The 27,796-nt window shown below is 39.1% G+C and overlaps 1 protein-coding gene across 13 annotated transcripts; it reads left to right on the top strand.

The window, feature by feature from the left end:
* Positions 1-279: 279 nt before the first annotated feature.
* Positions 280-26,680, top strand: SSX2IP (SSX family member 2 interacting protein). 13 transcript variants are annotated; one of them, XM_056356319.1, is made up of 17 exons: positions 681-782; positions 1,108-1,229; positions 2,413-2,516; positions 6,214-6,314; positions 9,613-9,746; positions 10,482-10,648; positions 10,908-11,108; positions 12,745-12,855; positions 14,042-14,177; positions 15,349-15,424; positions 15,499-15,670; positions 18,771-18,918; positions 20,391-20,527; positions 20,948-21,121; positions 23,350-23,461; positions 25,475-25,574; positions 25,794-26,680. In XM_056356319.1, the coding sequence occupies exons 5-17, from the start codon at positions 9,704-9,706 to the stop codon at positions 25,873-25,875; spliced, it is 1,659 nt and encodes a 552-aa protein (XP_056212294.1). In that variant the 5' UTR covers positions 681-782; positions 1,108-1,229; positions 2,413-2,516; positions 6,214-6,314; positions 9,613-9,703; the 3' UTR covers positions 25,876-26,680. The 13 variants fall into 13 exon arrangements, with proteins under 13 accessions (XP_056212302.1, XP_056212295.1, XP_056212294.1 ...); XM_056356328.1 differs by lacking the exon at positions 681-782 and having other exon boundaries at positions 983-1,229; positions 20,951-21,121; XM_056356329.1 differs by lacking the exon at positions 681-782 and having other exon boundaries at positions 984-1,229; positions 23,350-23,401.
* The last annotated feature ends 1,116 nt before the right edge of the window (positions 26,681-27,796 follow it).

Raw genomic sequence — 27,796 nt, 5'->3', positions numbered from 1 at the left:
CTGATGGCTTGAATCAGCAATACCTTTGTTTCAGACAGCACCAAACAGCTCTTGAGATCAACTATGAAGCCGCCTTCTTTAAAGTGTATTCTACAGAGACGTGATTCTGGGCTAGCGGAATAACGTGACGCAGAGGACTTCTCGTGCTTTTGCGTACAGCCGCAGAAATTGCCTGCGGGGAGGAAAAATCAAAGTAGCAACGCGCAGTCAAACGTAAGGGCTGGTATTTAATGACGGATCTTTTTAAAAACTTGCGAACGCTGTCCTCCGTGAAAGGCGCTGACGTTCTGGGCCGAGCATTAGGTAAGGAGGCACAGCTCCCAGCGTACGTGCGGCGCGGCGGCGGCGGGCCCGGCCCCGCGGGGGCTCCCCCAGCCAGACGGAGCTCGCTCTCTCCCCGCCCCTCACCGGCGCCGCAGCAGCGCGGCCTGCGCCGCCACCTGCCCCCCCGCCCTCGGGACCTGCCAACAGGTGCCAGGCGCCCAGCTACCGCGCCCGGGCCGGGCCCTGCCTCACCGGCGGAGCAGGTGCCGACACAGCGCGGCCGCGGCACCTGCGCGGCTGCGGGCCCCGGCCCGCCGGGGCGGTGCAGGCCGCTGTGGAAGGTCTCCTAGCAACTGCGCGGCCAATGGCAGCGGCGCCGGGGCGGGGGTGTGCGGCGCCGGGCGGGTTAACCCCGCGGGGCGCGGCCGGCGGTCGGCGTGGCGGCAGCTGCGGGGCGCGGAGCGGAGCTGAGCTCGCTCGGGAGCCGCCTCCCCTCTCTCCCGCCGCGCCGGCAGCAGGTGGTGCCGGGGCTCCTCCTTCCCCTCACCGGCGGCGCGGGAGGGGGGGTCCCGCGGGGGCCGCGTCCCGCCTGTGAGGCGCGGCGGGTAACGGGCGCTCGGCGGCCGTTGGCGAGGGGGCGGGCCGCGCGGGGAGCGGGGAGCGCGCCGCAGCGCTGAGGTACCGGGGCCGCGCCGGGGGCGGCCCGCAGCGGGGCGGCTGAGGGGAGCGCGGCAGCGCTCGGGGCTCGCCCGGGGGCGCCCGGGCCGCGGCGGGCTGCGTGCGGGGGCCGGCCTGGCTGGCCGCGGCGGCGGCGCGGGTTTGACATGTGCTATTCCCGGCCAGGCTCCGGCTGATCCGCAGGGACGGGGAGAGCGGGGCGGGCGGCGGGGCTGGGCCGGCCCTCCCGCGGGAAGGCCCGGCGGCTTGTTGATCTCTGAAGCTACAAGCGGTGGGTGCTCGAAGAGGTGAGAGCCGTGAAGCTTCCTACCGAGTCTGCGAATTGGTGGCCGCTCGGGTTTTGCCAGTAGTTTCACGTGATGTGGAGTACAGGTTCCATGAAGGATTTTGGTTTTGTTTTTATTTTGTTTAAAAATATTTTTTAATTTGCAGCAAAGCCTATTTCAATTTGAAGAGCAAATCGTAGTGTGAGATCACTTTGTAGTATGTGCTGCACCCCCTATTTATGTGGAACACACTGCTGCTTTCTGTGCTGTCAATGAAACAGTTACACGGGGCTCCATATGCTCCAGAGGTATGGTAGGAATTTCGGGGCAATGACTTAAAATAGGAGGCATGCGAAGTAAAACGTGAATGTATTAGGAAAATTTACGTAGTGAACTTGGCAAGGAGACCTAAGATACCACTAATGGAAATCTCAGATTATAAGCATTCAGGTGGGAAGACGTTATTTTTGTTTCATGTTTTTTGTTTTGTGGTTGGTTGGTTGTTGTTTTTTTTTTTTTGGGGGGGGGGGGGGGGAAGCTGTGGTACTATGGTCAGTTATCATTTGGGCTGGAGAGAGCGTAGGAGAGGGTAATACTAGGCTCATTGAGGTCAGTATTTTGTCTCTGAAAGTGGCTGGCAGCAGATGCAAAGGGAAAGACCCTGAGTGCAGGTTGGTTGTACAGCAGTGCTTTTATCTGTGTATCCTTCCAGTATACTGCGGTCTGGAGCTGAAGGATTTCTGAGCAGAGGTTGTATCTCTCTTTAAATTTAAACAGTTGCCGATGGATGTTTTTTAATTAATTGGAGTCTGTTTATATAGCTGGAGTTCACAGCACCTCATGGTGATGTGAGTCCACAATTAGCTGTGTTTTATATGGGGGGAAAAAAATGCTCTCATTTTCTAGCTTTTGTGCTGAATGTTTCATTTAATTCTGCATAACTGTTGTGTTAAAAGAAGCAATTAATAATTGCTTTCTGTATGTTTGTCCTATTTATGTAGCTCTTTCCTCTTCTAGTTGAAAAGTCGTAGCTTATTAGTTTCTTGTATGAAAATGTTGGTTGACCTTCTTGCACCATTTTTAGCTCTGTTATGCCTTGTGTACAGAGAAGGTTGTACCTGCATGTAATATTACATATGTAATACGTAAGCTTAATGTTCATATAGAGGCATCATGATGATCTCTCTTCTGTCCTCCTCACCAGTGTTCTGTTAACTGCCTGTGAGCTGTTATTTCCAGATGACTAATCATAGTGACCCTGGGATCTCTTCCTGCATGATAATACCTAACTAGAGGCTGTTGGTTTAAGTATGTAGCAGAATTGTCTCTTTTCTTTTTTTTTCCGTTGTGTTAGTTTGTCCTCATACTAAGCAAATGGATGACAAAAATCAGTGGCTGAAACTCCATGTTCATAAACACAATTTTCTGCAGTTCTTGCCGTTCAATCTGGGTGTTTATTTTTCTGAATAACTCTGTAGAATACACAGGCTTTCTCACTTAACTCATCACGTTTTTAAATTTATTGAACAACAGAGATGCCTGCACAGACCCATTGAGACCCTAAGTTTTGTATCTTTAGGACTTTCATATGATATACTTTCATATCCTCTCCTCACCCTTTAATTTACTCCCACACTTTGCCCTTCCCCATCTTTAATTGGTCATTAATAAATCCCCTGACATCATAGCTTAAGAGCTTTTGGTATGTAACATGGTGAAAATTTTTCTGGAAATCCAGTTATGCTGTCTTGCCCAGGTATGTTAGCTCATTCCTTCTTCCAGAGCACGAAGGCAGACTTGTTAGTGTTCCTTCCTTCCACAGAAGGCATGCTGAAGCTTCACGAGTCCTGTTTATTTGCAGTTACCAATTCTGCTCTGTGACACTTCTGTGTTGCTCATTAGAAACCTAGAATTTACATGAGAACAGTCTTTGAACTCCCTGGCAGTCTAAAGAAATTAGTTAGTTACCATCTTCCATTTCATGCCTGATTTAACTTGCAGGTTATATGCTACTGAAGCTTGTAAGTCTCATCACTTATGAGATCTGGAATACTAGTTCTGGCTCTAACCAATAAATACTACCAGCCTCAGGATCTAGTAAGGCTGTAGTCTGGTTTTGCTTTTTTCTTTCCTTTAAAATCATCTCCTTGCAGAGACAGCCAAGCTATAAATTTTGGCTAAAGCTGATCTCAGGAAAAGGAGAAGGAACTGCACAAGACTGTTCCTGAGGTTTTCCTCTTGGGTATCTGATGTGGGGATGTTTGGTAGCAGAATGTTCTGCTCCAGCTACATGCATTAAGTAGTTTGTGAATGCAAACAGTGGAATACGATTTTGAATATTAACAAAAATAGTGCTATTGTTTAGTAATAGGAAGATGCTAATGTGAAGATCCAGTGTTAGTTCAAAATGGGGTAGGAATTTGGGAGCCAGATTAAACATTGCCATGTGTTTCAATTTGCAGTGATTGCATTAACAGAATTTCAGTCATCTGTGTATTTAAAAGGTAGAGTTGAATCTTGAGGTAGTAGATCAGATTATTTTCCTTGTAACCTGAGTGTTTGAGGCAAAGACTGTGACAGAACAGTCATCAAATGCTGTATTTTTATCAGATGTGAGAGTATATTCTTGTGTGGCTACACATGTTGAGGAGATAAAATAAGCATATTCTTAAAACTGTTGGTTTTTTTTAGTTTATTTGCTTTTTAAGTAAAAAGGAGAGGAAAAAGGTAGTTGGGATTTTGAGTATGATACGCTCATAATGAAGCAGAGACTTAATATGCACACACTGGGTGGTGATACCAAAAAAAAGAGACCAAACTCTCTAATACCTGGTTTGGAGTGTTAGAAAGCAGGCATTCTTTATTTTTGGTGTTGGATGCGCGGGGGATAAGTTCTGCCCAATGTGCATACCGACTTTGTTCACTGTTTATTTTTATATGGCTGATCTATACATATTAATGACATTTCTGAGAAACTATTAGCATATTCATTACGGTTCCATGAACTACTTAACATATTTACACTCTTGCTATGCATGTGTGGTCTAATGGGTCAAGGGCCCTCTGGTTTGGGACATCTTCATCCTCTTCTCTTCTCGTCCTTTTCATGACCTCTTCTTCTGGCCCTGTTTCAGTGCTTTGGGCTTGTATCTTGGTTTCAGACAGGTTCTTAGCTGCTTAGTAGCTGAACTATACAGTGCAGCGTTCTACTGGTAGTTAAACTAAGTAATACAATGTTGTACAGCTTGGCCATGTCATGGATACGTAGTTGCAACATTTACCCTTAAGCACACTGTTAAAATTCCTCTGGTATCAGTGGTTTGAATTGACTTTTCACGTTACTTTTGACAATACTGAGATGTTTAGCTGGAAATTTGACTTTGCTTAAAGTTCCTGTAGAGTGTGGGTAAGCAGAGGGATTTCACCACCCCCATGTTGCAGTTAATAGAATAACAATTGAAGTGCCCCAGTCTTATAAATGTGGGAGAAAAGATGTGGGATCTGCTTCAATTGTAACTTTAATGATGGCTCTTGAGATATTAAATATAGGTCACTAAAACTGTAATAGATCTTTAGATAAAGAAATTCTTTCAGCTCTCCAGTTATCACTGGATAGCATATGCATATTAGTGATAACTGTAAACTATGTTATTAAAACAGCTGTATAGAGAGAATAAGTGTCAAAACTCTAGGGGGGGGGAATTCATGGACTCTTGTGGTGATTACAAGAACTAAAACAAGTATATGTTTTACAAATAGATCCCTGATAATGTCATAAACCTACAGTGTCATGGCTGGAGTATACCCTAAATTTGCATAGTCTGTGTCTTTGTGTCTATCTGGATAAAGCCATCTGTGGATTACTAGACGAATGTAAAGGCTCTAAGCACATTCACAGCTCCTTTTGGGACATAATTTTACTAGAAGGAATCATACTACCCTTCAAGTAAAGGCTAACTATGCCCTCCCCGCTGCCGCCCCCCCCCTACGGTTTTACAAGTTGAAACACACGTGTGTCACAACCTGGTTTTGAAACTATTTGAAATATACAGAGAAGGAATGTTTATTTGACAATTTCTGGTTGATACTTTTTAAAAACGCTTTCCCAAGACATTGCAGTATTGGGGCAAGTAGAAATTACCTCTCCAAAAACTGCTTTTCCCTATCTTCTCTGCTTGGGGGGTGGAGTTCTGGGTTACTAGATACTGCATTTCCCATTTGTGTTACACCCTGTGTAGGTTAGAGATGACCAGATGGTGTAATATGATCACAGCACAGTGTTCTGACAAGCGATTCTCTTCTGATAGAATGAGTTTTACAAATGCAGTTACAACTACTTCTTTTCAAGTTTAAGCATGATATTTAGAAATTCTAAGTATACTGTGTTGTGTACAACTTATAGTCTTCCTTGTCTGTGATAACTTGTCATGCTGAGACTGCTTGTCATGCTTGAGTTATGATATGGTCTAAGCTCAGGCTTACTTAATCAGATTTCTGTCTTGAATCTTAGCACATTCATTGTCAATCCCTCCCCTGTCCCCCAAAACACAAACCAGTCATTTTAAGAATAGCTGCTTTCAGCTCTCTGGGTTTGTGAAATGTACTATTTTTGATTTTTCATCTAAACTTTTTCTTGAAAAGAAAGAAGTGTTTGTTAGTGAATCATGTAGGAGTTGGTGGAATTATTCCTGTAGACTTTTTGTCAAAAAATTCCCCAGGTGCCTTTCTAAGAATTAAATTATGGTATGTTATTACCATGACAGCTTTTTTAAAGTTCATTGGGTTTTTTTGTACTTCACGTGTTCCAGCAAGCACTTGAATGCTGCAGTTTGATTACTGCTTCCTTGGTATTAATCAAGCTCTCTGTGATTTTTAATGCAAGTAGCTTAGGGTTTTTTTGTTTTGTTTGAGGTTTAGATTTCTATTTGCAGTGAGATGGCTCTGCCATTATGTTCACACATTTGAAATTGGGTCTCAAAGGTTCATTTTTTGACAATCCACCTAGGTCTTGTCTGCTCTGGGAATTTCTCACTTGGAATAGGAAGCGATACTGCCAACTAGCAGAATTACATCTAGCAAGCATTGGGTTGTTACAGTTCTTTGGGGGTAAGTTATCAAACCTGTTGGTGAGGTAACTGCAACAAATCCTGCTGTACAGAGAATGGGCATAGAAGGAAAAATCATTAAGTAGAGCAGTTTTGGCTGTTCAGTGGTTCTTCTCTCTCCACCCTGCAGTCAGTCAGATTTTTGACATTACTATGGGATGCTGGGAAACAGTAGAACTTGAATTACTATTTTTTTTTTTTTCCTGTATGGCATGTTTTCCCAGCTGGGGCTTAAGGAGGAGGGAAGAAAAAACCCAACCAAAACCCCACAAAACCTTCTCCCTGCTTTTGTTTGGTGAAAGCCTTTCTGTGTGAACTAGGGTAGTCTGGGTGATCCTTTAAAGTACTTCTCAATCTTACGTAGTATTTTATTATTCTTCTGAAATTACACAAATTACTGCTTAGAAGAGGAAAATGTGTAACTCCTATGTGAATGTTTCCTGTGTTACGGTGGTTCGAGTGTTGTAGTATACTAAAGGTGAAGAGTCCCTTCTGAATATGGTGTATCCAAATTATTTTTTGCGTCCATGCTGTCTTCATCAGGAATGCTCATCTTTAGTTCTTGCATACCTTAGTGAGGCTATATTGAGCTGTTTTGCTCCAGAGGGACTGCCTAGACGGGGAAGGAAATGATCTGATGGGTCTTAATCACTAGGTAGCTTTAGCAATCACTGCTAAGGTCCCGAACTGGCAGTAGAAGCCATGTGGGACTGATGAGATGATCTTGGACTAAAGGCTTATAGCATTCCCTTTTGCAGCTGACATGGGATTGTCTTGTTCTGCCCATCTGATTTTAATTCTCAATACAGTATATAAAGATGGTTCAAATATAAAATACTGACCACTTTCTGAAATTATTACTGCTTCAAAGCTACTGCACTTGTTTGACCCATAACAAAATAAGATATTTTGGGTTAGTGGTTTAACAGTTGAAGAAAGTTTTTTTGGGTTTGCTGCTTTCCAAACCTTGAAATTGCTGAGGGAGGTTTTTAATCTGATGTATTAAACAGCATGCAGTGTACTGCAAGTGGTCGATTTAAGACAAAGTCTCTAAAGCCTTCAAGGTAGATTAATGTAAGAATATAGTTGCATCATCTGGATTTTATTGGACTGCCTATACGTTCTTGCTTTTTCCGTCTTCACTAGACATCCTTTGGAGCCTGGGTTTGTGTTAATTTTCTTTGTGTCTTGTTGGTGTACTAGAAACAGCATGTCATTAGAGAGTAGTCTTGATAAAGCATCTGCATGTGGCTTGCAGGGCTCAGATTTAGAGAATCATTGCATCCCCACACCTGTACTAGTGCTATTCCTGCTTCTAGCCCAGCGTTGTTTGGGATGATAGATACTGTGTCAGAATAGTATTGTCAGTGTAGAGAGACCTGTGGGTTGGTAATACGATAAATTGAGGGAATTTGGGTGATCAGATCTCTTAATGGGTGTGCAGCCTCTTAGAGAACAAAAGCCAGTTTATTTGAAAGTAATGACATATCTGAAATAAGAGTAGTATTTTTGTGGACTTTCCAACAGTCCTTAATGGAATTTGTGTGTCTTGAGTTTCTTAAATATCTTTTGAAATACCTTACTAGAATGCAAGATTGCAATGCCATTAATGAGAATATACTTGTAGCTTAATTTGCTGCCTTATTTCCTTATGTTTGCAGATTTCTCTATCTGATAGATCCAACAAATTAACATGTAAGAAGTGTGTCCTCTTAATCCTTAGTCTTGACTTTGAATTCCATTTTTAAAAGCACAGTTATTTTGGATGGGTGGAAAAAATTGCCTTGCAGATTTCTACTATGAAGTCATTTCTTGTCTTTAGAATCTGAACCTTCACCCTATTTGTTTGTGGACATGTTGGCTTTATTGGGGGTGAGCAGTAAAATATGCATAAATGAATATGGGCTAAGAGGAAGCAGGAAAACCCATTTCTTAAACAAGAACAGCCACTAGACTTGATGCCTTACATGTACTTTCTGATACGTTATCTCAGTTGTAGGGCCCTCAAGTTATCTGAGGAATAACTGTTTTCCTTTTTTCAAATTTATGAACCTGGAGAAATATTCATCCAGGTGGATATTTTATTTTCTAGTGCTGAGCATTCTGTGACATGGCTGTGTACCAGTATGATACTTTAAAAACTTGGTGTTACTTTGGACACAGTGTTCTGTGTTGAAATGCTACTGAGAACACAGACAGTAAGAATCTTTAAGAGACCTTACGGATAACACAGCACGCTTTTCCTGGCTCTTCTTTGTTTCCCCACAAATGACAGTTTTCTCTATAGTGATAAAAATACAGGAGTTTAGTGTCAGAAATTTAGAAGTTGCTTGCCCAGAGTGTGTTTACTGGGATATTAACCAGGGGTTAGGGGAAAACATCCCTGTGCTCTACAAGTCTACGGAGTCCATCTAAAACGGACTTGAGGTTTTGTTCCAAGGTGTTAATTGAAAAAAGGGGGCCGCCTTTCCTGTCAGGAGGAAAGTTTGTTTCCCTGAAGTATCATTGTTCAAATGATGGCTGATGGGTTGCACTGTCTGAATCTTAAACATCCAAGCTGGATTTTAAGTTTCCAGCAGTGTGGTAACTCTAATGCTATTATGTGCCTTCTTACTGTGTGGTAGAGATAGGGTGAGGGGACAGTTTCTTCTTTCTTATGAGTGTGTGACTTTCCTTTGGTTTCTAGAGGGCTGGTGCTGTACTGGGTGGCTGTGTGGGGTAAAGCTTCTGCTGTTTGCTTTCTTCAACAATCTTAGAAATTCTGTAAAGCAAGCAACTTGCCAGGGAAAGGTACTATAGCTAAAGGTATAAGTTAAACTTAAATAGTTAAACATTCAGAAGTTCCTTTGTCCTCTCTCTGCCAATATACCTCCTCTACAGCCTTTTTTTATCCTTCTTTTTAATAATCCCACTCAGATTCATGTTAAAACTTCACATATGTTTACCTTAACAAAATTGCTTCCTAGTCATATGGCAGGAAAATACTTAATATTTGGCTTGCTGTTTTCTCTAATGTATGTTATCTGCAGTGTGAGTCTTCATTATTTTCATGTGTGCATGGCATTTTAGCTTTAGTTAATGGTTTACAAGACTTAGTTAAGTTTAAGGTTAACTGAATATAGACAGATGCATTATTTTTACAGAGTAATATTTGCTGTGCTTACTGTGTTCCAAATACTGTGTAAAGAAGTAGAAGAATTTCATGTGGCTTAAGTCCAATAGTTGCTCTCCTATGACTGCTTTAATCTTTTAGCTGTATTAGCCGCTATTGTTAATCTAAAATGCTCTTCCTATTTTAGGAGATGCCTACGTAACATACGTTGCCAGCAATTATACTAAATACTTCACTGCTGAACCAGTTGCTCAGGTACCCTGCCTGTCTTTGTTGCTATGGGAGATTGGAAGACTATTACTGTGCCAGTGCTGTCATCAGGTAAGCTGGTAATATTTGTAATTTAGTGGATTTGTTAATTTTTCCAGTAATAGCTGCTAAAGAGAGATTGGACTTCTGTGCATGACACTTGAGTAGTTAAGCAGAATGTTAAGTAATAGGTAGTACTTAAAGTGCTTTTTTAGATTGAGTGATTACAGAAATGCTACTGTAAAATACTGTCTTTTCACATATATATAAAGGATCCAAGTCTTTTCAGTCATGCTTTTTTAAATTGCATCTTTTAGGATATCTTTCAGGGGTTTCTTTACTTGTTCTGTATTATTTTGCCTTATTTTTTACAAGTTTATTAAAGGAGTAAATATCTTGCCTAATTCTGTCTAGTGGAAGAGTAAATTACAGTATACTTAATATGAGTAAGGATATTACACATTCTACAAAAATTCTCGCCAAATACATAGTTTGTGTACTTGTGTAAAAAAAAAAAAAATTCCTGTTGTAGCAAGCCAATTGGGTAGAAAGTTTGGCCAGTGTTTTCTTGGCAGATGAGTAAAATTTGAAAGATATAATACCTTAATGTTATAGAGTCTTTAAATCTTCAGTGGAAGCTTATCATCTTTTTATTGTGAATTGCTTAGAATTTCACCTAGAATGACATTAAGTGCTAGGATTGTAAACTTCTGTAAGTAATAATGTAATAGGGATTTGATTTTTTTGGTATGTGATGTGTCCTAAAGTACTAGCTCTGACTTGTTTCTTGATGTTTTTAACTTTTAGATAGCAAAAATATTTTTCAATATACCTCAGAAAAAAAGATATCTTGCCCAAGCATGAACTCACAAGTGCTATGCTTGCCACTGCCTTCATCTAAAAGCATGCACAGCTTTTATAGTGCCTTCTGCACAGAAGAGAATATTGAACAGAGTATATCCTATCTCAATAGGGTAAGCCAAATTTTCTTGTTTATTGGAGGTTGTGTGAAGGGGACATTAAATCAGTTGTGGTAGTAAAGATTCACTGGATTAAGAAGGCTTCTTTCTCAATGCTTAGAAGTCAAAGTTGGTGGGGAGTAGGATTATTCTCCCACTCTTTCCCCTCCCCCCCCCCCCCCCCAGGATTTCACCAGATATTGTTTCTCTCTTTTGGAGAACTGTGAGAGATTGATCCAGTTATTTATTTCCATCCCACCTTGTCTTTTACCAGGAATTGACAACATTGGGCTTTCCTTCTATTTATGCCGAGTCCAAAGGAAAAGAATTAAATTTAATATCTATCATAAATTGCATGAATGAATTGCTTGTACTGCAGCACAAGAACCTTCGAGCTCAGGAAGAAGTAGAAATGCAGCATCTGAAACTGGGTAGTGATATGGATCACTTACAGAACTGCTATACTAAACTAAAGGTAGAAAACGAGATAAATCCACCGATATTATGCAGCACTTATGTTTAACAGATACTGTACATTCTTAACAGTGACTGGTTTTGCCTTTCTCCCCAGTGCTAATCTGCAGTTGTTTATGTGTATTTTGGGGTATATTTTGAAGTCTTTTTTTTTCCAGTTGAAAATTCCTTAAAGTCAACAAAATATGAGTTAATGAGAACTGAAAATTTATTTAGAATTATGGCCTTGTCAATCAAGGAAGCAAAGACTGTTTGGATTGGAAGTGTTAATGCATGCTGTGGGTAAAAATGTTAAATGCTTCAGTTCGTATCCTTCAGTATCACTTAAAAGGATATGTCCAGCTCTAAAAGATAAATTCACAATGTAATTGTAACCAGTAAAAGTGTAGGTAGTATTTCTAGTGTGTGTTACAGGGGGGTTATCGGTCTTTCTTTGTATATGTAGCTTTTTCCTTTTTTTTGTTGTATTCCTTGGATAGCTGATGACAAAGTCTTCTTGCTCAGAAGCTAGTGTCAAACCTGAAGTTATAAGCTTCATTTTATCACAAAGCCAATCACTGGAGTAGCTGATACATTGGAAGTTCAGTCTATGCTACTTCATGGGTACCTGTATGTGCAGTCATATTAGTGTCTCTGCCTTTCTGTCAAGAAGAAAATTCAGTGTGTGATTTGGGGCCTTTCAGGCTTGCTCTTTGCTAGCGTTGGTCAGCACTATCTCCTTGACAAATACTGCTGTAGATGATGAAAATAATAGTACTCCCGCTGATATTGCATTCATTTTTATGCAAACATTAAATATTAGTTCCAGAACACCCCAATTACTTTGCCTAGACAAATGGCTTTAAAGTGAGGGGGGGTGGTGGTAGAAAACTTTTTAGTACTACTTCAATCCCAGGGTATTTAATTTAGCTTGTAAGGTTTATAGTGTACATTCTTTCAGATACCATGCAGTGATCCTCTTGCCTTCCACTAATGTGTTACCTATATTTCGATGTGGTTTGCTTAGTTCTTGTTGCTTAAATATCTCTGCATACTTGTAGCTTGCTGCATGTGAAGAAAAAGAGTTTGTATGTAGTGTTTGGCTCTGTTTGTGAAAATATTTCTAAAAGGCTAGTTTTGCACAACTTGTTAGAATGAGATCACCTGCCTAATATTGTATTACATTAATGTATACATTAAATATCCTGTTTGCTTTGGTATGGTCGCAGTCTGCATATCTCTTTTAATTGTTCCCTTCATTATCTAACAAACATTCCAGTGAAACTGTAGTCCCAAATTCATACAGTTTGCTTAGTATATACCTCATTCTCACAGTATAGATATACTTACAGAATCCTGACTTACTGAAAAAGTAACAACTGCATAGGATAACATCTGTTAAATAGCAAGCCAAATATTTGTTTCCTGTACTGTAGAATCATATTTCTTGCTCAAGAAAATTAACTTGTCATTGAGAATGCAAGATCATCCCCCAAACATCAGATTAAATACATAGGCGAACTTACCTCAAGTGAGGTGGCTTAGTAGTTTGGTTTGGGTGGTCTGGTGGTTTGGTTTGTTGTTGCTGGGTTTTGGGTTTTTTTTTCATCCTTTGCTATTAATTCTTAATGATACTGAATTATCAACACTCTTTCTAGGAACAGCTGGAATCATCTAAAAGGGAAATAGTTGGACTTCAGGAAAGAGACAGACAACTGCAAAGCAAGAACCGAAATTTGCACCAGTTACTTAAAAATGAAAAGGATGAAGTGAGTTGTTGTGTACATTAACACAAGTCATCACACAGATATTCAATCTATGTTTTTTGTAAGAAGTCTTGCAATTATTCACTTAAGATGCTTTCTTGTTGGTAAATGTCTTTCACCGCAGTGAAACTGAAATGTTATATATGGACAAATAGGTTCTGTAAGGGATGTGTCCAAGTTATAACAGTACTAGAGAGTACTGCAGAAATGCACATGTGCAGCTTTCTGAGGCTTTCTGTACTTTTGAGCATAGCGTTATCTCCGAATATTTTAAAATACCAAAAAATGGGAGGGAGCAATAGGATTCAGTTAATTCCTCAAATGTTGGCATATAGGAACTTTCTCTTTTGTTTATACTGTAGAGGGGAGCAAAAGACCCAAAAGAAGGTAGGTAAGGGGAAACTCAGCCCAAAAGCACAGTCTCATTAAACTTGGGAGTCTTGGAAGAACGAAGATCAGAAAACACTTTGAAATCCAAGACACTGTTCAATTTGGGTTTTGTTTCCAGTGTGTGCCTTCCCCAACACTGTATGTTACATAACTCCTAAGTTTCTGTGAGTGTTCTTGTGTTCATAGACAACTTCATGAATATGTTTATCACGGCACTATCCCTATATGGTGAGCATCCTAAAGTTCCAGCTTGAAATATTGAATGTACTGTATGTTTGTTAGGTTTTTTGAATCGTCGGTTTAACCTTAAAAACAACCCCAGGTATTGATAGTACAGGCCAAGTATGTGCTTTATGGTAAGTTTTAATGTTCTTTTAGGCCAAACGGAATAATCTGTCTTCCAGCATCCTGCTGTCCAAAAGAGTGTGGTTTTTTTTTTTAGTGTAAACCTAACAAGCATACTTTAGAATTAAAGTGCATCCTGAACATTAGTAATTGAAAGCAAAAAAGATATCTTTCTCAACCTCCTTCAAATACCTTTATTGAACAAGGTAATGTGAATTACCAGAACATGAGTTCAGAGGAGCTAGTGTTACATGTTGCTTATGATGTTGGTTTCTTCAGAGAAGAAACTAAATCCCCACAGACTGGGAGACTTCTCCCAATTTCTCTTGTCACTTCCTTTCACCAAAAGTACAGTTTAATAGAAGTGTCATTTTGCTTCACGTTTTTTGGCTTTCTGAAAAGATTTGTGTGTATGTTTGTTGAAGAAGCATGGTTTTTGTGGGGTTGCTTTTAGGTACAGAAGCTACAGAACATAATTTCAAGTAGAGCTACACAGTACAATCATGATATGAAGAGGAAAGAGAGAGAGTATAACAAATTAAAGGAACGTTTACATCAATTAGTCATGAACAAAAAGGACAAAAAGATAAGTAAGTTGCTCTGAATTTTACTGTAGAAGAGTGGTGTATTCTATATGTTAAAAATGCTTAAATCCTGGTTCTGGCCATCTTTAATATGGCCCTGCTGTAGATTTTTTTTTTTTTCAGATGTTAGTGTGTTATGTAAGATGTAGTATTTCATGTCAGCTGACTGTGTAAGGCTAAAACTTTTATATTGTTTTCCATAAGATTGTTCTCCAAGCACAAAGAAATTAGTATCTCTAGTAAATGATTTTTTTTTTCTTTTACTAGAGAGAATTATTCAGAATCTATTCCTAAGGTAGAGCTGTCACTCCTCTACTTTCTGGCTGCTGCTACCATCGTATGACTTTGGGTAGTGGCATAAACACTATTATGCCCCCCAGCTGCAGTCAGGAAGGAACACTGCATAAGCTCTTTCTTTGAGATACTGTAGACTATTTGTGTTAACAAGGGATGAGAAATTGTAGAGAAGTAACACAAGGTAGACATAGTATCTAGTGCTATGTAAAAATGAGGAAGAAATTGCCTTTATCATATGAGTACTCATATGTTGAACACAATTTTTGGGAGGCACAAGACATTCATGAGTGCTTTTTGTGGTGTGTTGCTGGAAACAAGTATCAGTGTTAAGTAAACAAAAATATCTGCTCCTTTTGGTTCACCTATCTGACCTTAGAGTATTTATATTGTTTATCTCCAGTGGAAGGTGAGTCCTGCTCTTCCTCTTTTATCCCTCTTGCCACTGCCAAAACCCTCAGCTGTTTGCCAGCATGTAGTGCATAGTGCTTGTGAAGCATCAGGAAGCTGCTTAATCTAAACTGGAGATAAAACTGGCATTATTGCCAGAAGAGAGGTTAGAGTTGACACAACAGCGATGTAAAGGTTGAAATAGGGATGGTGGTGTCATTAAGAAATGTATTAAAAAAAAAAAAAAGATAGGGTGAGAATAAATCCCTCTGAGTTTCCAAATACAAATTATTTTCTTTCTTTGACTATCTTATTCTTACTTTGAGCAGAGAAATGTGGTTTCATATGGGTCTGAAGACTGAGGGAGATACTTGGGTAATGTGGTCTCTTGACAATAGTTACGTGTAAATACAAATATTTAAATGCAGTGTCATCTAAATATTCATATGTTTGCATGTCGTTTCACGCTTTGAAATATCCTTTTTGTTTGTAGCTATGGAAGTTCTAAATTATGTTGGTAGAGCTGATGGGAAGAGAAGTGCATGGAGGACTGATAAGACAGATGCCAGGTAGTTGTCTCAGAACATTAATTGAAGCATATATTACACCTGTTATGTTGTTACTCTAAGACTTCCTCTTCCAGAAATGAAGAGGAGATGTACAAAGTTCTATTAAGTGATTATGAACAACGCCAAAAACAGCTTTTGATGGAAAATGCTGAGCTGAAAAAAGTTCTTCAGCAGATGAAGAAAGAGATTATTTCACTTCTCCCACCACAGAAACAGAAACCTAAAGAAAGGTCTGAAGATGGGCCAGTAAGTATTCAGTTAAAATTAAATCTGAATGGTAGTTCAGTATAGTGCTGGAGTAATCTGATAATTTTAAAAAAGTAAACTTTTGAGACTTGCAGTGGATTGCACATCCTGTGCTGTGCTTGAAATTCCTCCATGTTTAAATGTTCTACTGTCTGAACAATACCCAGTGTATTCTTCCCAGTCAGTTAATGGAAAGCTTGAAAGTATACTTTGAATTAATTTAAAATGCATTAGCTACACTTGTAACTTCACATAATGATGCAGTTAATAGGGAAGGCAGACAAAATCCAAAGGTGTTGATGCTAGTTTTCAAGGTGCTTATGCAAATAAATTGGGCTTTCTATAGAGTCTGTGAGGGTGGAGAAAATATAATTAAGGTGTGCTCCTATAGTATGTGGCATAGAGTAGCTCTTAATTCCTTTTACAGAGCTGCTGGTATGTTCCAGGAAGAAGTTTGATTTCAAAAGTAAAATGGTTTGTGGGTGTCTGATTCCACATTTAAAATATTTCTTTGTTTACACAGGCTATTTTATTTTCATGGAACAGTAGACTGCACATTCACTGTTTATCAGAGTTTGTTTATTATGATGATTCCCAGCTAGAGTTGCAGCTCTGTTTTGATATCGGAGTGAAGTGGGGAGTAACCTAAAAAGTTTGCTGAGCTTTTGCTTAGCAATGGGAGAAAAAAGTGTCCCTGGGCGTAAGAAAGTTGAAATACAGAAAAATGTGCATAAAGGCTAGATTCCAGGGATTATTCAAGATTGATGGCGTAGTAGTAATAGGCTATTAAGACAATATGGGTAGTCCACAGAACAAAGTATGAAACATTTTTATTACAGTAAATGGTACAGGTTGGTACATAAGAATATGTGTAGACGGAGTCTTCCAGAGCGTGCCAATTCGGTGGAATCTAGTACTTGCCATTTCAGAAGGTCCGCTGTCCTGCTCAAGTGCTGTACTATGTCCTTTATTTCTGAGCAATCTCAGGTGCATTTGTCAAGCCCCAGAATGTGCTGTGAAGAAAAGCTCTAGGCTTTCTGGCCAATTCTTTGTAAGATGTGAATAAACTTTTCTCAATGTCACTGGATGACCTGCCCCCTATACCACACAGAGTGACTCTCATATGTATTTGGTGAAGTAGTCAGTAATGTGCAATGTGTTAATCTTTACCTCAAAAGTTCATCATGCAGATAATCGGTAGATCTAATTATTACTCCAGTTCAGCAATAAGAAGTGATCTTCAGTCATGGGTGTTGGGTATAATTTATACTAGAAAATAAGTGGTCCTTCTGCTTTTAGGATTCCAATGAGGCCAGGAGGGCTTGGCACAAACTTCAGTACATTGGTGAAAATTCAGCTGTGGGAATGGGCTCTTTGTAAACATTTAAACGAACTTGAGGAAAAACTGGGACCTGGTGCTCTGAAATACACTGTTCTTGGGTGATTAGACAAGTATTTAACTGTTGTAGCATTAATAGACTAATAAAAAAAATATTAAAAGCCTGTACTGAAACTTCTGTTTGGTTCTCTTGTAATAGTACCAATTAAGCAGAGCAACTAATTACTACACAGTAATTTCTATTAGCAGAATAATAATAGAAGCACTTATTAGATGCAAGTCTTCAGTTATTTCAGCAGGGGTGTGGGGGTTTTTGGTGGTTTGTTTTTTTCTGGATGTTCTTCCATTTAATCTAAAAAATCAATTTCATGGCACTATAAAACTGGGGACAGTTTTTTTATCATTATAGGTATACTGCTCGGTTTTTTCCACATTTGTCAAATATAAAAAGGAAGAATACTGACAAAAATTGTGGTTTTGCAGAAATTATGTATTTAAAACTTAGTCTGTCCCACAACATAAGTTTTACATGGATTAGTTTTGTTTAGCAGTACTAGTTTGCTTTGTGAATATCTAAAACATTGCATCCGATAGTTCATGCTTGTTTGTGGCCCTTTTAACATTTTGGCCTGAAGCGTGAATTCTTACTGAATCCCTTGTAGAATAAAAAAACACCCAAACACTGCATTTCTACTTAGAAATGTGAATTCAAAGTATGTGTTTCCTTCTAAGAATCAATATGGAGGTTGGCAGCTAGTGATGTATACATACCATTTATTATTTTCCTTCCCATTACAAAATAACAGCCATGAAACCAGCCAGACTGTCATAATACAGTACTATCCAGAGGCCTACTCCAGACTGGGCTTTCATTGCATTAGCATATATAAATATAAGTAAAGGAATAAGATGTTTTTTGTGAACTGACATAACTCTTAAGCTGACCAACCACAAAAACCCCAACCCAAAAAACCCGGGCTTGTTCTCTATATTTGTTTTTCTCCTCAAGATCTCCTGTGATCCATGTGTAAGTGATTTACTTGCCTTTGAAGTTCTTGATTTTATACTTCCCATCCTATTTATCTTATCTACTTGTAAATAAAGGGGATTATATAGAATGGTTTAGATGCTTGAGAAGTGAAGTGTTCATGCCAGGTATTCAAACAGCTATGGCTTGTCAGTTTAAATCTGCTAAACTGTCTTGGCCTAGTCTTCTATCATTTAGACTTGCATCTTAGCTAGTCAAGATGGCTTTTGGGTTTGATATTTGAACTGTAGTGTAAAATGCAAGGGGGAGAGGGAGGTGCTAGTTCCACTCAACCTTCAATGTGTTGTGAGTGTGGGTGTCTTTATCAGGGAGGAAAAAAAGCGGGGACAAATCAATGCTCAACAGGAGAAAATCTTTGTCTTACATCCTGTTGGTGCCGTGTAGTGGGTTTATGGACAGCTACCACTTAAGTTTGACAGTGGAGGTCAGCAGTCTGAACTTATCTAGCTTGAAGATGTGTGAGTCGGTCTTGCTAGTTGATAGCCCTCAAAACCCACCACAGAGAGAGTGTAACAGGTCACTTCTGTCTCTTCAACATTATGCTGTCAGGGAACTGAACTCCCTGACAGTCAGATTTCCCTGGATGGAAAAATCTTTACTGTACATAAGCATTTTTCTTCTCTTCAGTATATTAAAGCCATGTAAATATTTAAATAAATGTGTGTATTTGGAGTGGTGGAGTGATTTGGAGCTGCTCGTTTCTGCTTCAACAGGTGCTGTCAGATCTGGAGGAAGATATTGGAGAGTTAAAAGAGAATATGTGGGAACTGTCCTGTGAAACTGTCAGAGAGCAGCTTACCAACAGCATTAGAAAACAATGGAGAATGCTGAAAAATCATGTTGAAAAGCTGGATAACCAAGGTGATGTTTAACTGGATTACATGTACATATAAAATGCTACTGATGCCATTTGGTATTGCCCTCTTAAGACTTCCTTTTAGCTTCAATGGTCAGTAAAGTAATTGTGACCTGGTAGACTTTTTCAGAAAGGGCATTTTCCTGTGTGAGTTTTAATTGTAGGTAGTTAAGGAAGAAATGGCATATCAAGCCTGATATCATGGGAAAAGGACATGATTTTAACTTGACACAGTAAACAGCAACTTTCTGAAGAAATAATTTTTCTTTTGAAAGTATATGCCTCTAATAATGTTTGTTGCATTTCACCACCTTTTTAGGATGTTCAAGTAATGCAGTTGTAATGATCTGAAGTAATCAGATGCAAAATATGTAAATCCCTTTCAAGCATCTAGGCTTGCCCCATCCATACCTCTGAGGCTGCTTGTGGCATTCTGAAGTGAACTGGCTGATGGTATGGTGCTGGGCTGTTCTCATTTCCAGCTGTTAAACAGCATTAAAAGATGGCTAAAAATACATAAAATTCTTTCCTAGTATTATCTTCCCATGCAAGCAAATGTTCTTGCTACCACAAGGATATTTGCAGTCAAGAATAAGACTGAGGAGGTCACACATGCAATTGCAAATAAAAGAGCAGACGGTCTATGAGAATGTTTATACCATAGAAAAGATTTTTAAGAACACTAGTTCTGAGTATTGCTTGATTTGATGTAACTAACTGAAAAAAAACCAGTTGTAAAAATCAGGAAAAATGTTCCAAGTATTTGCTGTTTTCTTGGAGCCACCTTTTTGGGCTTTGGAGTTAGAGATGGCCATAGTCTAGTCCTTTAGGATTCAATTAATGTTCAAGAAACGGCATCAGGGGATAAAAACTTGTCTTATTAATCACTGTGATAGCTATGCGTGGAATTAAATAAAGCAGTATGTAATTACACAAAATACACTTTATTCCTCTCTAATTCATTCCCTTACTGGGATGGAAATATGCACACAATGTTTGCTAGCTCTGTTTGTCCTTCGCAGGACTCAAAGGAAGAGATTTCTTTTTATATCTGTGACAAATATAGTTACTGTCATATATTTATGAACACACAAGCCCTTCAAAAATGGGCTCAGAAGAATAGGTTAACAGCATGTCAGTGAAAAGTCTTCAGTTTTATTTTTTTCTTTTAAATACAGCTTAAACAAGTAGGGGGGTTTGTGTGATAATTACTGCAGCACAGATGCTTGATTTACCTTGAGGAATGTGAAACAGCTATGTTTTCATTGCTATTTTTTCTGAACTGGGTTTTGTGCGTAATTACATGCATAGCACCAATTCTGGATCTCATGTCTAATTAAGTGCTTTTCAATCCATTGTGTATGTCTCTGTCAGGATGAAACAAATATGGATGGAAACCTTTCGCTGTAGTGGTGAGTCCCTGATGTGAGGAACTTTTTTGTTTAAGTAGGCTTTTTCCTTTTCCTCCCCTCCTTAGTGTCACGTGTACATTCAGGAGCTTTGGATGAAAAAGATGTCATTTCAAGGGAAGACCACGAGCTGGAAACTGAAAAGCTGGAGTTAGAGATTCAGCAATGTAAAGAAATGATCAAAACTCAGCAACAGCTCTTACAGGTAGCAGGCTTTATTTTTTCTCAACTGAATCTAAGCTTTTTTTGTGTTTTGTTGTGCCAAGCTTCTCACCTCTGAGCCTTCCTCCATTCTTTGATAATGCTGTTTAAATATCTTAATTGTTGTTGTGAGTACAGGTGTGCTGGTGGGTTGTTTAGTAATTCAATGAACTTGTAATCCTGGTAGGAATAATTTTGGGGGATTAAAAAAAGGTGAGGAAGGTAGAGGTCAGCTGCCTGAACAGGGACACTTGCTTGCCATGTGAAACTCTGCCCCCACCAGCCACCAACTTGATACTTACTACATGGTTTCCATATTAAACATATAGAATAATTGTTCTAATAAAACTGAACCTGTGGAAATACTGCATCTCTTAACCATCCCAAATTAATGTTTGTGTCTTTTGTTGCTTTACATGTGCAGCAGCAGCTTATGTCTCCATGTGACGATGACACCACTCTGTTACTACAGGACTGCTATTTGTTGGAAGAAAGAGAGCGTCTTCAGGAAGAATGGAGACTATTTCGAGAACAAAAAAAGAATTTTGAGAAAGAACGAAGAAGTTTCACAGAAGCTGCTATTAGATTAGGACTTGAGGTATCAGGAAAGGGAACTCCTATGAAAGATGAGTTACAATTGTTAAGTAGTTGTACACACTGAAGTGCAGCTGACAAACAATATCTGTTTGCCAACATCTATAGAGGAAGACTATTCCCATACTGCAGAGAATTTACCTTTGGTCATTGCAGATCATTGTTACCATTTAAAAAAGGGGTTTGTGTGTGTTGGAAAATACAGTAGCCACATCTGGAATGGCTGATTTCTTGTTTTAGCTTTTTAAATATTTAAGTACTTCCAAAAATCAGTCCATTTTTTCACTAAATCCTTTATTAGATGTTGCTTAAGTTTGGCTTCCCACAAAAGCAAGACCTATGCAAATTTCAGTCAGACTTCATTGCTGGGTTGCATTATTAAAGGTACTTAATTCCTAAGCTTTCATGAAAACCAGTGACTGTTGCAGAAATCAAAGTAATTGCTGCCTTTCCCTTAGGGTCATTATCTGTTCTGTTCTTACAGTAAAGGTGGCCAGTAAGCACACATACTGGAAGGCAGTCAGAGTAGATGTGTCTGAGTTCTATCATCTGTGTCCTTTGGTCTAGCAACAGTTAGGGCTTAGAACGTGAAGGAGTTTACAAGTTTTGCAGGGAAAGGCGGTCATGATGTTGTTGTGGAACTATAGTAGTATATATGGCAGGAAAAAAGCCATTGAATTAAAAAAGAAATGGACTTTAGATTTATTATTCACAGAACTGCTTGCTTTGACATGTGGAGCAGAAAGTTGGAGTGGGATGTGATTTAAAATTTATAAAACTGTGGACTCAATTGGTCAGATGAAAGCAGTACTGCTGTTCACTAAATCTCTCTAGATTAAGACTAGAGGGAGCTCACGGAGAGTGCTTGAAATTACCGCCTTTGCTGGGTATGGTTTAGACTTACTTTATGTATCAGGGAGTTGACATCTGGATTTTGCTGCCACAGGAGATTGTGAAGGCCATCAATCCCAGCAGGTTAAAAAAACAATTGCCGAAGCTCATGGACAACACATCTACAGATGTGATACTAAAAGCAGGGGACAAGTGTGCCTTCCAACATACCTAATCAAAAGGCTTTTGGGGCTGGAACATCTGAGGGAATGCACTGCAGAAAGTGGCCAGGTTTATGCGATCTCATAAATAGCATCTCTTGTGGCCACTGTTGAAGACAGAATACTGAGCTAGATGGACAACTTGTCTGACTCAAGACAAGTTTTTTTTTATTCTTATGTTGTAAAACTTATTGTAAAGAACATAAAATACTTCGGATTTTACTTGAGATACTGTCACGGCAGTAGTTCACATGGTGACAAATACTGACTCAGACTACTACATACAGATAAGCGGTCTTCAACTTTTCATTTAACTTTATTTGTGTTTTAATGAATTTGTGAATATCATGTTGGACCTGGAATTCAGCTTTGAAAGTCTTGAGTGATAAGTGATAATTGTTCGTCCAGAAATGTATAGGACTACATTGCAGCATAAGCATAACTATCCATGCTTCTGCTTGTTAAAATGCTTAAGTATGAAAAGAGAAGCAATGCTGCAAGCTTTGTAGATGTGTTTGAAACTGGGCATTGGAGTTCAGCTTGCTCTATTTTCTACTGACACGGTAGAAATAACTTTGTGATGGGGGTGTCCTGCTTCATTGATGGGTTTTGGAGGTGAAGTAGGTTGGTTCCACAGAGCCGTTGGATATTTTGGAGGTTGTCTTTCAGCCATTATTTTCATCATCTGTGCTCAGAGTGATAGGAAAATGAAGCAACCCTTTTCTTTCTGCCCCAGTTTCAGAAGGAAGTAATCAGTGCTATTTTCAACATCACTTTTCAGAGAAGGCTCAGGATTGAGGTTTAAGCAGTAATCCTTACTGGCAGCCACCCAGAAATGGGAGCTGCCTCCAAGAGGTGGTGCTACACTGAGGGGGGAAGGGGAGTTTAGGAGGCAGTGATAAGACACTGTGTCACTAGACTGGAGAACAGTAAAATGAGAAGATTAGTCAGACCTCTGTGAAACAAACCATGATGTTTGGCTTGTGAATAAATAACCTCCTTAGCTAATCCTTGTTGCATCCAAAGCTTGCTCACATGACTGTAATCTTGTGTTAAACTTCTGGCTGTCCTTAATTATGTGGACACGTTACAACTTCTGCGTTCTTAGAATAGCATTACTTTAATGTGGACTAAGCTTGTTCCTGTGGTCGTAAGTGTAAACTGTCATTTCCTTTCCTAGAGAAAGGCATTTGAAGAAGATAGAGGAGCGTGGCTGAAGCAACAGTTCTTAAGTATGTCTACTGATTACAAGCACTCTGAAAACGTGACAACTCCAAGTGCCTTCCTAGGAAGCAAGTATTTGGTTCAAATTATGTTCTTACATGTTTCCCCTCCCTTTCAGTTAGAAGATGCAAATAAGAAAAAAAACCCTTTTAAACCTCCAAATCTTTGCAAGAGAAATTTTATCATATATCTGTATGTCTCTATCTGTCAGGGTAACTGATGGTTCAAGATTTCTTGTTAAAAGAAGGGGATAGTGATAACTCCCTCCCTCACAATAAATGATGTAATCCATTTATATTAAGTGATCTGGTCAATGTTGGGTACCTGACAGCACAGCTGTTAAGAACAGGGAACTTCTAGAATTACTGAAGTAAATTAAATGTGAGCATATTAATTGCCAAGGGAGTTAAGGAAATCATGACCTATGGAGACCTGTCTAGATTAGAAACAAGTTTTGGAAACAAGAACATCATAATGTGGAGATGGCAGCATTAGTTATTTGAGATGAGGTAATATTAAACAGGTGTACACATACATATTAAGTTAAAAAAATAATTTGGAAAAAGAAATAGTGAAAAGAGCATAATGAAAACATTTGAGCAATATGCAATTGAATTTTAAAATTCAAATCTTCATAAAGGAAGAATTTCTTCAGAAAAGATAACAAAACTATGGCTGTATGATGTATTTTAGAACATTGTTTTTAATGAAAGTATTTTTTTACTTCCCTCTACAATTCCACCACCCACCCCCCCCCCTTCCAGTTGGAACTTTTATTTCTCATCCCCTCATGCCTGAATATGCATGTGCAGTGTTTTGGTCTTTACCACTGAGTCTTCAATACTTTCTAGGGGAGGGGGGAAGGGATAAGGGAGGAAAAACTAACAGCAATCTCTGTTAAATAGACTCTTGTTGTGGCAGCCAACATTTAAAGATAAATGTGTGAAACACCTGGCAAGTAAAGATAGCTTGAATTTGTATTCTTGTTTAGATAAAGTAGCCTGCCTCATGTTCTGGGTTCTGCTTGTTTCACTTCTGTGCAATTCCTGTAGTGCTTCTGTAAGTAAGAAATTAAATGTTCTTCCACAATAGGAAGACCTTTATTTTTAGGAACAGAACTTAGATTGTTTGGCTGTTGCTCATGAAGAATGACTTGATCTAGTGATCTGTGAGCAACCTGAGATCGGTTTAACATTCATTGTTCACCTAAGCTTTTGATTTGTAATTGCCTTTTTCCAAATTCAAGTGTTTCTGGATGTATTTAAAGCCATTATTTTCTCTTCTAAATGGCATTCTTCTATCTTACATATCCTAATATTAAGCTACTGGATAATAGCAATAAAAACAAATGTCTGCCACACTGAGGATCATACTCAACTTGGATATTAATCTACAGGTTACCGTTAGAATTATCTTAAGGTTAAATTTTCCTTTTTCATGACACTTGTCCAAAATCTTTTAATTCTGTAGTGCGAGGATGAATACTGTACAACACAATCATTCTATGTTTGGTTTTTTTTCCACTTCATATGAAAGCTTTGAAATCTACATGTGAGGAATAGTTAGTGGGGGTTGATCTGGCCCTGCCAAGTTTGGCCATGTCTTTCCATTGATTTCAGTGGTGGTTAAGTTCATATAAATGCTAAGGCATCTAACTTACTGCTTTTCATTTTTTCCTGTACTCTGACAAGGTTGTATGTTTCATGTTGATGTTAATTACTGTATATGCATGCTGGAGGAGTTTCTACTAAAGGAATAAAAAGCTTTAATAATTGTAAAGCAAATACTTTACATTTGAGTGACTCTAAACTTGACTTCAACATGACTACTTGCAGCAGTGCTTGTGGATGTAGATACTTCACTTTCAAATTTAGAATCATAATTTTAACCATTACTTCATTCAGTAGTAGTAAGTGTATTTATAAAATGTTACCACAGATCTACAACAATAAGATGATTTATTATAGACATGCCATAAAATGTTTGGGGCATTTTTTTTAAAGCAGAAGATAAATAGAAGCAAGTCCCTCAAATTTTTTCAGCTGTACTGTAGCTTAACTGATGATGTGTGTCTCTCTCAGGTTCTGACCAAGACAATAGGTTAGTGAAATCTACATCTCAAAGAAAACCTCACTGTATGTTGAGTGGTCCTGTTTCAGCAGAACCTTGCCAGACATCTCGGTATGTTACATATAACAAGTATCAGAAATGATGTTGCAGATAGTTATTTCTATAGTGGTAAACTATATAGAGTACAGAGACTAAGTTATGATAACTTAAAAAGCCTAATCTAAGGCTTATGATTGATATCTAGCAGAACAATATTAGACACACAGTACTGGTTTTATGCTATTTATCTGAAGCACAATTTATTGCTTTGTAACATTCTCTTTTTCCCAGTTCCAGTGCTGCATCAAAAAAACCTGCTGCAGATAGCAAGCCAAATCAGTGGGTGGAAAGCGACAAAGAAGAAGCTGAGTAATGCACAAAGTCGTGGGAAGACTCTGGAGTTGGCACTCTGCTATGTAGAAGCTTGCACATAGAACAACTGCCTTAGACTCCCTAGGGTTGCCTGCTGGGTTTTTTGTTAGAGATTTGTTCATAAATTATTCTAAAGTGAAACAGAATGCTGTGAGTTTGATCATTCTTCTAGAGGATTATGTGGTGATCTGAATCGTGGCGTGTGTGTGTATGTGCGTGCACATGGCTTTTATTTTTTAGACCATTTTTTGCCTCTTTCTTGCAACCCTTGAAAGAAGACAACTTAGAAATATATACAAGCTTTGATATTTTTTCTAGTTACAGAAGCTCTGATTCTGTGAATGAAGCAATGGTCTGAAACTTTGACTGCAATGAGATATTGGATCCTAATGTTACCTTTCATCACAGGCAGAGATAGAGCACTTTTAGAAATTGTTTAATTATTGTAAACATTCATTTGTCTCAAATGTAACTGGCATTAAATCTTTTTTTGCCTCAACTTGAATGTACAGTATACTGTAGATTTTTAACAAAACAGGTTCTATATTTATTGTGTGATTTGAAAATACCTCTTTGATATTTCAGATGACTTAAAGTGCAAAATCTTTATATATTTGTAAATAGGCAAAGTGGTTATGCTGGGAAACCATTAAATGAAACATGTGCATACATAATATTTTACATGGCATTTAAAATTGTTTTATAGTGACACTCAGTTTACAGATGCATTAGAACTTTCAATGGTTCAGTCAGGAACTAAATTATTTCAAATGTGATAAATAAATGTGTAATTCTATTCTAAGAAACCCTGGTTCTGTGTTGTGTGTGCTAAACTTTTAAGCTATCATTGTTGTAGGGCTGTATGCTATGTCAATACATCTGATGCTGGTTTTGTATTTTGTTAACTTTTCCTTTTTAATTGACTCCAAATATCTTTTGATGTAGCCTTTGGGAAATCTGTTTGTGTTTATAATAAAAATAGCCAGGTAGAGGTAAGATATGTTTCAAAGTCTCCTTCACCTGACTCGGTGCATGCTGCTCTTGTCCATCAGAAATCTACCTTGTCTCTTGTTGGGTTTTCATGCATCTGCAAATGCATGTGTGTAGCTCTGATCCTAGTGTAACCGACCTTTTGGAAGATGCCCAAGAAACTTCTGCCTTTCTCAGGGTCATAGGAAGGAGATTAACTCTGAAGGTTAGAATGCTTCACTGAAAATGCATTGCTGCTCTGCCCGTTATCGTTAGAATTAGATGTAACGGAGTGATTGGACTAATGGAGTAATTGGGCTACTTGGGGGAAAAACAGCAGTGGAATAACATAAAGGGAAGAAACTGGAGTTCTCCAAGAAGCTAAGACAGAAAACTGCAATTTCTGCTGATCAGGTCTGTTTGTGGAGTTACAGCTTGAGACAAAGTAGTAGCCAATGCAAACTGCAGAGGATGCCTGGATGGTTCTCACATAGCACCCCGAAGGAAGCAGCAGCCTCTATAATTATATTCTTGGTCAGCTTTTTGTTTCATAGGTAGTCAGGTTGGAAAGACAATACAGATAACATTTCTTTTTGTCTCTCCAGTTCCCCCTCAATAAATGGGTGACCCCGGTTGCGCCATCTGCTAGAAGGGTTTAGCAGCATACAGCTACAGTTGGGCTCGCACCTTCCCCACGGGCAGCTCTTGCCTGAATATTAGCGATGGAAGAATAAATGTAAGAATTCAAAATAGTTGAAGATGTAAAGTGAAAAAAGCCGTAACATATCGCCGATTGCGTGGGACAGCTTTACTGTACAAGTAGGCTCCTTCTCCTCGGGCCGGGAGGTGCCTCCAGGCGGTGGCCCGTAGCGAAGGCAGGGTCACTGTGCCACTAGGGGCTGCTGCTGTCCCGAGGCAGTCCTGGGCTCGGGGGGACACCCGCATGCGTTCCG

The sequence above is a fragment of the Falco biarmicus genome, chromosome 11 (assembly GCF_023638135.1).
Source record: "Falco biarmicus isolate bFalBia1 chromosome 11, bFalBia1.pri, whole genome shotgun sequence".
In the NCBI taxonomy this organism is placed as follows: domain Eukaryota; kingdom Metazoa; phylum Chordata; class Aves; order Falconiformes; family Falconidae; genus Falco; species Falco biarmicus.
The sequence above is the reverse complement of the archived record's forward strand: the minus strand, read 5'-3'. Positions and strand labels throughout refer to the sequence as shown.

Excerpts from the sequence above, each read along its gene's own strand:
- SSX2IP (XM_056356327.1), top strand. The coding sequence starts at position 9,704 with ATGGGAGATTGGAAGACTATTACTGTGCCAGTGCTGTCATCAG. Across the intron at positions 10,649-10,907 it reads GTATATCCTATCTCAATAGG|GAATTGACAACATTGGGCTT; the intron begins GTAAGCCAAATT and ends GTCTTTTACCAG. Across the intron at positions 23,462-25,474 it reads TCCAAGTGCCTTCCTAGGAA|GTTCTGACCAAGACAATAGG; the intron begins GCAAGTATTTGG and ends TGTCTCTCTCAG.